Consider the following 10,382-nt stretch of genomic DNA (forward strand, 5'->3'; position numbering starts at 1 on the left):
TTTTTTTTTATATAAATGGAATACTTTTTTATATTTATTCCATTAAAAAAAAAAATCTTTTGAACTTTCTACTCATCAAAGAAGCCTGAAAAAAAATTCACTGTTTTTCAGTTACTGTTTTTACTATATTTTTGATCAAATAAATGCAGCCTTGGTGAGCTTAAGACTTTTGAATGGTGAAGTATAACAAATTTTCCAATTTTGAAATAATGTGGGGGTTTTTTCTGATAAAGTAAACAAGGCTGTGGACATCGGGGGAAAAATAACAGAAACAATTATTTAATGATTTTACTAAATTCTTGCCGCATATTCTTTTCAGCATAAAAAAATATTTCAACTTAAAAACTTTCAGGGCTGCGTTTCTCGATAACGATTGATCTTAGCGCTTAAGAGCATTTTCTACGAGTCATTTTATGAACGTATGTTATTGTTTCACGTGCGTTTGCCAAAAATGCACTTAACACAGTTGCACGTAGCCCTGCTTTAAGTGCTACTTAGGAGTCGCTATCCGTTTGTCAAGTGCTGAAATGTCAATGTAATTGTAGTACACGCTCGTTTATTGAAATGTTAACCTAATGCTGCGTTCCAGACAGCTCAGATATAATATAATATAATTAGGGCTGCCCCCTAATAGTCGACTAATAGTTAATCGACCAGAAGAGGCTTGGTCGATCAAAATTTTTTTAGTCGCTTAGTCGCAGAAAGAAAAAATCCACATTGGCAAAGTCACGCAGATCGTTAACGGCTGATCTATGGTAATACAGTACATCCGGCAGGACATCCAAACGCTCGCCTATCAATCATCCACCAAAAATATGGCTTATCATCTGATTCTGAAATATGTAATTATTAGCAACTTTACATGGCCGCTCAATCTAATGTTAGCCTATGTCCGCTATTCAAGTGTCTTTGTGGTCATGAAGAGAGATGTAAAGTATTTATGCAGCTCCATCCGCTCTGCTGCAAATCAGAGATGCAGCAAAACAGATTTATGTTAAGAGTTAAACTGAAATTAAATCAGCTCAATGATCAGTATGAACGTATTTATACATAATACAGAGTGACAGATCTCTACATTTATATTTCAGTCCACGCCCTGTGAAAATGTATTTTTTCAAGACATTAAATCAAAATGTTTGCCTATTTATTTTCTGAATAAATACCCCATCTGTGCATAATTAATTCATGCATATCACTTAAAGAAAAAAAAATGTTTTCATAATATTTTAAAATACACTACTGTTTAAAGATTTGGTGTCAGTAAGATTTGAATACTTTTAACAAAAGTAAAGAGATAATGTTACAGCTTTTTTTTTTTTTTTTTTATATATAAATGGAATACTTTTTTATATTTATTCCATTAAAAAAAAAAATCTTTTGAACTTTCTACTCATCAAAGAAGCCTGAAAAAAAATTCACTGTTTTTCAGTTACTGTTTTTACTATATTTTTGATCAAATAAATGCAGCCTTGGTGAGCTTAAGACTTTTGAATGGTGAAGTATAACAAATTTTCCAATTTTGAAATAATGTGGGGTTTTTTTCTGATAAAGTAAACAAGGCTGTGGACATCGGGGGAAAAATAACAGAAACAATTATTTAATGATTTTACTAAATTCTTGCAGCATATTCTTTTCAGCATAAAAAAATATTTCAACTTAAAAACTTTCAGGGCTGCGTTTCTCGATAACGATTGATCTTAGCGCTTAAGAGCATTTTCTACGAGTCATTTTATGAACGTATGTTATTGTTTCACGTGCGTTTGCCAAAAATGCACTTAACACAGTTGCACGTAGCCCTGCTTTAAGTGCTACTTAGGAGTCGCTATCCGTTTGTCAAGTGCTGAAATGTCAATGTAATTGTAGTACACGCTCGTTTATTGAAATGTTAACCTAATGCTGCGTTCCAGACAGCTCAGATATAATATAATATAATTAGGGCTGCCCCCTAATAGTCGACTAATAGTTAATCGACCAGAAGAGGCTTGGTCGATCAAAATTTTTTTAGTCGCTTAGTCGCAGAAAGAAAAAATCCACATTGGCAAAGTCACGCAGATCGTTAACGGCTGATCTATGGTAATACAGTACATCCGGCAGGACATCCAAACGCTCGCCTATCAATCATCCACCAAAAATATGGCTTATCATCTGATTCTGAAATATGTAATTATTAGCAACTTTACATGGCCGCTCAATCTAATGTTAGCCTATGTCCGCTATTCAAGTGTCTTTGTGGAAGCTGAACATTAGCGCTCACTCCAGGACAGATGGAGGCGCCGGGGCGCTCACTTGCTCTTAAAATAGGCTACTCCGTAATTTTTGGTCATACAGATAAGAGTAATACATCTTTCAAATCTGTAAAGACTCTATGTTTATTTGTGTGCACTCACAATAACAACAAAACGTGCTTTTGTAAAATAATGAAAGCAAACAGGATGCGCTTTCTGCCATCTCGGTCTGTGAACTCGAGCGCGAAACTCCGTGTATATCTTTGCCTTACAGACATTAAAATATATCTATAGAGAGTGAAATGTCTACTTTCAAATGAACCAATTCAAATGGAAAACAAATATTCTCAGATTATGTAATCCGAGTGAAACATGCACAGGTGGCGGCAAGTTACTGATTTTATCACTGAATCATTCACTCAGTTGATTCGTTCGAATGGCTGATTCATTCTGGAACAAAGCACGTGACTGTCTTTATGAATGGGTAATTGAATCGACTCACTAGATTAGTTTAAAAACGCAGATTCATTCATAAACAAAACAACGCTGTGTTTGAATGGAGATGTGCAGCGGCTCAGTTGTGAGTTTGTTTGAAACTATTTTAGTTGACAAAATAGAGCAAAATCAGGCAATACTGTTATAGTCAGACAATGTAAGTCACTTAATATTAACTTTTTGTTTATTGAAATCACTCATTGTTCTTACATGCCAACAATCCCCTGCTGTTACAGTTACGTTAATGATAAGGTATATGCTACTTTGACGTACCAGGTAGCGCTACGATAACATCAGCCTCATTTTCTGTACCGCGTAGGATAATATCAGCCTTATCTGGTTCATTTTCTGTCGTTTCTATAATGTTAACGTTCCTGTCATCTGTTTGCAGCGTCACCCGAAGCAGCAGCAGCTTCAGGGGCAGGCTTACGAAAACACTCAAAGAGTGTAATCATTTCATATCTCCTTTAGTGATTCACATTAATTCATTTCAAGCTTGCACACTCAATGCTGTGCAAGAGTTGCACAATAGCAATAGTCGTCAAAAGAAACACAGCATGATTATCAAAAAGTCGGTGCTTCGCGACACAGACAGGGTGAATTTATGAATGAACGTGTGAAAGATCTTTCACAAAACGATGTTGTTACGTATCCGCACGCTTTTTTAAGTGGGTATACGCAAATCCTTGACCTTTCCTAGTGGGTATACAGCGTATACCTGCGTATCACGTAGACTACACCACTGCAAAAAAGTACAATCAAAAGCTTTAATTATAATCACATTGCACTTGAATAAAGTTAAAGGTGTAATCTGCCGATTGTCCTGCAGGTGACCTCATAATTATATCTTCTTACGATGCATGTAGGGATTTACTATTACTCCAGAGCACTCGTAGATCTACGAAGATTTTCAAGAACTACTTAAGTTACGATGGTTTTGGGATACGGACCGCAAGTCTAAGATGATGCGTGCGATCGTTTTTACAATCAACTTCAGCTTACGATGCTTTTGGGAAATGCAGCCCTGTTCAGTTGCTGCCTTAATTTAAGTATAATCAACTTGGTTGTACAAGTCATTTCAACTTAAATGACATTAAACCAACTAAAAAAATCTAGTTGAATTTCATATAACTTAAAAAACTTGCAGTTGCTTATTTTGATGAGTTAAAGTAATGTAAACATAAATTGCCATAACTTAGATCATGGCTGCGTTTCTTGATAACGATTGATCTTAGAGCTTAAGAGCATTTTCTACAAGTCATTTTACGATCGTTCGTTATTGTTTCACGTGCGTTTCCCCAAAATGCACTTAACGCAATCGCACGTAGCCGTGCTTTAAGTGCTACTTAGGAGTTGCTATCCGTTTGTCAAGTGCTGAAATGTCACCTTATAGAATGGCTCGTAATTGTAGTACACGCTCGTTTATTGAAATGTTAATCTAATGCTGCGTTCCAGACAATTCGGATATAATAACAATTATATTATATTATATTATATTATATTATATTATATGAAGCATATTTCCTACATTACTTCTTTTATCAATTTTTTTTGTTCAGTCATTCAATTTAGATGTGCATTTCAATTTTTTCTACCCTTTTTAATTATTTCATTTATAAATTCATAAAAAATTTAAAAAAATTTAAAAACGAGTAATAAAGTGTACAATAAAGTACAATCAAAACTTTATATTATAATCACATTGCACTTGAATGAAGTTAAAGACAATCTGGCGATTGTCCTGCTGGTGACCGAATAAATCTGTCTTCTTACGATGCTTTTGGGAAACAGACCGTAATATTAAGATCAGTCGTACGATCGTTTTTACGAACTTCTTAGGCTTACAAAGCTTTTGGGAAATGCAGCCCATATCATTTTTACAGTGTTGCAGTCAGAAAAATGTCACATTACAAAAGTGAAATGATTTTGTGAATGTCGTGTCATGTTTTTAAATGCAGGCTGAATCAAGAAAAGCTGTCGACAGACTGAACAGGTAATGACCAACCAGCAGAATCCAAATCAGACGAACCACCAGAAAGACAGCTTTGCATTCGAAAAAGTGACTGAAAAGTGTTTTGGGCGTGAGCAACATGGAGACGGGCTTTAGAAAAGATGCGACAGGCTCAGGCTGGTGCCGATGAAGAGAGACGGCGCTCATCATGGGGCTGTTTGGGAAAAGCTAAAGGTGGTCAGTTCTTTGACAGCTGTGATCAACTGGCCTCCCAGCAGCACCTAGAAACTTCTCTCAATCAGCTGTCGGAGTGCTCTGTCAGACCATCGCCATCCCTCCAGTGTAATAAGAGCTCTGTGATTACCCTTCAGGGACGCAGTGATGGATCCGAGCTGCCGGCTGAGAGAGGAAAGCTGCCCTCTGCAGTGACTCTTACAGCTCATTTCTCCAACTTTTTGGAGAGAGTGCACTTGTACGGGTCTATGTGAATCGCAGCATGTACATGACCGGTCACCCACTATTCCTTATCATCCTTTGTCCAAGTTTCCAGTGACAAAAATATATATAAAAATGTTTTAAAATATCAATCCTATTTTGAGGGAGAGTTCACATTTACTAACTGATGACGGTAGCCATTGACTTGGCTAGCCATTGACTACCATCAACTGTTTGGTTACTAAAACTCTTCAAAGTATCTTCTTTTGTGCTCAACAGAAGAAATAATCTCATACAGCTTTGCAACAACTTGAGGGTGAGTAAATGATGACAGAATGTTCACTTTTGAGGGAACTAACCCTTTAAATGCTAGCAAGAAAAAAATGGGGAAATATGAGCAAAAAAGGCTGTGGAAAATAAAATTGCACTGTTTATCCTTGTGATCTTTCATTTTAAAAAAATCAATAAAAATCTAACCTTTCAATTGAATTTAAACAATTGAAAGTGGGGGAAAAACTACCAGCGACTTAAGACTGGTTTTGTGGTCCAGGGTCACATATTGTTCTTGTTTTCTAGTATAAATATCCTTGAAACAAAACAAATTTACTCTAAGAAGCAAAATGAGATCTTAAGGTCTAAAAGTTTTGAGGTTTATGCTGAAAGCAAGAAAAACCTGTTTGCCATAGTTTGTTTATATATGAATACTTAAATATTTATAGCAAAAACCTAGATGTTCTTGCAGCATATATAACTGTGATAATAGTAAAACTCATATTTTTAAAGAAGACTCTTTAAAAATATTTTATTACATTTTAAAATGTAATTTATTCCTGTGATGCAAAGATGAATTTTCAGCATCATTAATCCAGTCTTCAGTGTCACATGATCCTTCAGACATCATTCTGATATGCTGATTGGCTTCTCAAGAAGTTGTTCTGCTTAATATTTTTATGGAAATCATGATACATTTTTTCAGGATTATTTATAAAGAACAGCATTTGTTTGAAACAGAAATCTTTTATAACATTATATATGTATTTATCATCCTTGCTTAATAAAAAATATTTATTTCTTTAAAAATACTGACCCCAAACTTATGTCATATTATTAAAGTTAAATGTAAATGCTATTTCAACAGAGCATACAAAGAGTGTACTATTCTCTCTTCGGTGCATACAAGGAAAGCGACATAATTTCAATCCAATAACAAATGAAAGCGGCTGTAGGAAGTTGATGACCCAGACTTCCCGTTCGAGAGTAAATCTCTGCTCAGCCAGATTCCCCTGACCCACAGGTTTAGTCCTTTAAACCTTTTCCTGGTGATTTACCATACAAACACATTAGCAGAAAAGCCATCAACCCTCTGTCTTTTCCTGAACACAAGTCTCTTTCTCTTTTATTCGTTGTGCTCTCGTCTCACTTCCTGAAGCCAACTCTTGCTGCCTCAGCAGGACAACCTGTGTTCCTCATTGTGTGTGCGTGTGTGTGTGTTTGTGAGTGTATGAAGGGATTAGACACCCCTATCACACACTCCATTCCTCCAGAGTGTGAGCTGCAGCCCTGGGCCACGCGTCTGCCCTCCTCCCACAGAACGCAAACACACACACGCACATGCTGCAAAAATCCAGCTTCCTGTTCCGTGATTCTTCAGACACCTGGCCTCAAAAGAAGGCAATTTGATGGATTCACAATTAGACCCTTCTTGAATAGCCGACCTAAATACCATTGCTGCCACAGATACCATAACGCTCAAGAAGCCTGCGATGCGGTTCAAATCGCTTAGGAGGGTTTACAGATACTGTGTTTGTGTGTTTTGCTTGCTTTTGTCAGGCTTTCTCATTTCGTAGGCGAGCATCGCAATCTTTTGGGGGGCAGAACAACCGTTTCAATGGCTCTGTTTCAAAACTTAATGTGCTGCCTACATAGGTGGCTGTCTTCAAAGGCAGCACCCTAACTGAAACAGAACCTTCTTAATGACTGATCTAGAATGTATTGCACAGTGTTATTTTAGCATTATTTATTTACTACTACAGTCTTTATTAATGCTTCAGCTTTTATTTTTTCAGTTTTAATTTTCATTTTGGTTATTTTGTTATTTATTTGTTTTTGTTTCTTAGCTTTAATTTATTCTTTAAGTTTCAGTTTTAGTCATTTTATTATTTTAACATCAAATTATTTCAGTGGCCAATTTCTATTTTTGAGGTTTGGATTTATCATCTAATATTTATCATTTTATTTTATTTCTGTATAATTTAAATATCTTCAATTACGTTTCTCTCACTTCATCGATTTTGGATAATTTTTTAATTGAGGTTATCGCAATGCATTCTGGGATTGTATTCTCTAAAAGAGTGCATTAGTGTCTGCCCAATTTTTCAGTGTGTTTGTAAGTACTTTTTCCATTAATTTCTCCCATAGGGATTTTAAAAATGTCTTCATTAAAGCATTATAAGCCATGAACCAAAACAAACAGTTACAAGGTGAATCACAACATTACAAACTTTGACTGAAGCAAAAATGTATTTGAAAATTGGACAAAAAAGGTACAAAAGTACAAAAACTACAATCCCATGAAACACTGTGAATGACATAATAAAAATTAAAAACAATGGTGAAATATAAAATTATTCATTTAAAGTTGTTAATTATATCTAAAGAAACAATATATTTTAAGTTTATTAAAAAATATGCATACATATATATAAATACAAATATTTAAGTATTCTGAGAGTGTAGGCAGACCAACTCAATCACATCATTTGCAATGCTTCATGGGAGTGGGCGGACCTAAACAGTGTTTTGCTGCAATTAACTGGCTGCAACTACTGCCCGCAACTCTCTCTGATTGGTGGAATTTTCTGTACAGCATCATGGGTGATGTAATTTTTTAACCGCAAATTAGTTTTTAAACACGATGATTTAAAAAAATTAGTTGAACAGATGTCTTCAATAAAAGCACATATCATCGATTAACAACCTCAGAGCTCACAACAGCTTTGTCTTTAAAGGTTTATAAGTTATCATTAAAAATCAATTTCCCTATGAAGAAAATAAATTTATTTTTTACTTCTGGAACCCGGCTGTTGCACTCTATGCTGCCTTAGAATACCAAAATAAGGCATCTTGGAAGGCAGCATGTTGCTGCCTACAATTTGGAACAGGCTTCATGTTAGAAGTGTGCCTATGATGCCTTAAAATGGCCCAAAACTAGGCAGCCCAGGTTTGAGTGCCAGTGTGTTTGTTTAAAGAAGATTTCAGAAAGTTAAAGCAATACCACAAGACTGCTTTGGGGCTGATTAGCTCAGTAAATTCAAGTGACTCTGCGGTGGCACAACTTAAAGGTGAGGCTGTGTAATTAGCAGCCATAAGTCATTAATTGATCTTAAATGGACCTTAATTGGGGCCTGGGAAGGTAAATGAAGCTTGTAATGCTCTTATTCAACGTGTGTCTGTTCGGTTATAAAGTGCGAGGTGTCAAGCGCTAACCTGCGGTGTTTTTTCAGGAGGAGTTTCTCCATGTAGCTCAAAGTGTCCTCCTTGAACTCCACATGAATTAACTGCTGGGATCCTTTCTCTGTTTGTGTTTCCATCACAGACACTAGAGAGAAAGTGAAACCAATCAAGTCTTCAGTCCAAACGGTGTGTGTACAGAACAGGAAAATAGCCCTATTTACCTGCAGTGTATATGCGGCCTAGCAGTCGATCAGACACTTATAACCCGATTTCTTATCAGCTTCAAGCAAACCACTAAAGAATTTTTATTAAACACAGACTCGTGAGACTAAATGAGAGAAATAAGCTGTCTGGTGCAGAATTCAAGCAGTACTATAGACATAATTCCGTCTTTGTTTTGAGAGTTATTTTGCTGTATTGTGAGAATATAAAGGGCGGTTAGACTTCAGTGCATTTGAAACCCCCTTAACACAGCAGTCATTATCACGGTGAGCACAAGCCAAGCAGCACTGCAGCGGGTGAGACTCCTGCTAGCCAAGTACAGAAAGGGAAGTGAGAGAGAGAGAGAGAAGAACAAACACAAGGAGTCTGACACATGATAAGGACTAACTTTAGTTTGCTGCAGTGTAATCTGACCATTCCATTGTAAGAACAGCTGTCCTATTCAGCTTTAAACCCCAACAATACATTAAAGATATGTTTGGAACAACAGGCTAGCATACTACTCTTACTATAGCTGCAGTATATAATATGTAGATTGTGAATGTTATGTAACTACGTAAATAAGTAATGACTGTATATGAAGTACCTTATATGAACTATAAGGTACTTCATGTGAATTCATATGTGTGTGAGAGAGTGTGTGTGTGTGTGTGTGTGTGTGTGTGTGAGCAAAATGCATTGGTAGCATTGTGGCACAAGTTTTGCGCAAATGAATGAATGGATAAAATTCTAAAAATGGCATTTAAATAAAATAAATATTCTTTTACTATTATATTATTATCTTATTATGATAATATACTCTTTATTTATGAATGTAATACATATAAATGTAAATGAAATGCAATTATTATTATTTCAAATTAAAATGGAAAAGAAAAAGAAACAGACAGCTCTTGCTTAAAGGGATAATTCACCCAAAAATAAAGATTCTGTCATTAATTACTCACCCTCAAGTCGTTCCAAACCCGTAAGACCTTCGTTCATCTTCGGAACACAAATTAAGATATTTTTGATGCATTCCGAGAGCTCTCTGACCCTACCATAGACAGCAAGGATCCTTACATGATCAAGGTTCAGAAACGTAGCGAGGAGATCGGTAAAATAGTCCATGTGACATCAGTGGTTAAACTGTAATGTTACTAAGCTATGAGAATACTTTTTGTGTGCAAAGAAAACAAAAATAACGACTTTATTCAACAATTCGTCTCCTCCGTGTCACCCTATAGCACCATTTTGGAGAGTATCACACACAGTACATAAACAACGTATGCTGTTCTGTGTCAGCAGCACCATACGAGGATACACTGTTTACGTTGTTTACGCTTTGATCTGAATGTAAACAACGTATCCGCGTACATACGTTGTTTACGTATGTGATACTCTCCAAAATGGCGCTATAGGGTGATGTGGAGGAAACAAATTGTTGAATAAAGTCAAAGTTGAATTTGTTTTCTTTGCGCACAAAAAGTATTCTTGTAGCTTCTTAAAATTACGGTTGAACCACTGATGTCACATGGATTATTTTACCGATCTCCTTGCTACATTTCTGAGCCTTGATCGTGTAAGGATCCTTGCTGTCTATGGGAGGGTCAGAGAGCTCT

General features: G+C 36.0%; 1 protein-coding gene across 1 annotated transcript in view; it reads right to left on the bottom strand.

Moving 5' to 3' along the window:
* LOC107705759 (zinc finger B-box domain-containing protein 1-like) overlaps nt 1-10,382 on the bottom strand; it is a 66,174-nt gene that overhangs the window by 32,973 nt on the left and 22,819 nt on the right. The window contains exons 9-10 of the mRNA XM_016509214.1: nt 8,593-8,704; nt 2,994-3,145 (exon numbers count right to left, since the gene is read on the bottom strand). Coding sequence (XP_016364700.1) covers nt 2,994-3,145; nt 8,593-8,704 — 264 coding nt within the window. The remainder of the gene's footprint in view (nt 1-2,993; nt 3,146-8,592; nt 8,705-10,382) is intronic.

This window comes from Sinocyclocheilus rhinocerous, unplaced genomic scaffold, assembly GCF_001515625.1.
Source record: "Sinocyclocheilus rhinocerous isolate Xijiao unplaced genomic scaffold, SAMN03320098_v1.1 scaffold834, whole genome shotgun sequence".
Lineage (NCBI taxonomy): Eukaryota > Metazoa > Chordata > Actinopteri > Cypriniformes > Cyprinidae > Sinocyclocheilus > Sinocyclocheilus rhinocerous.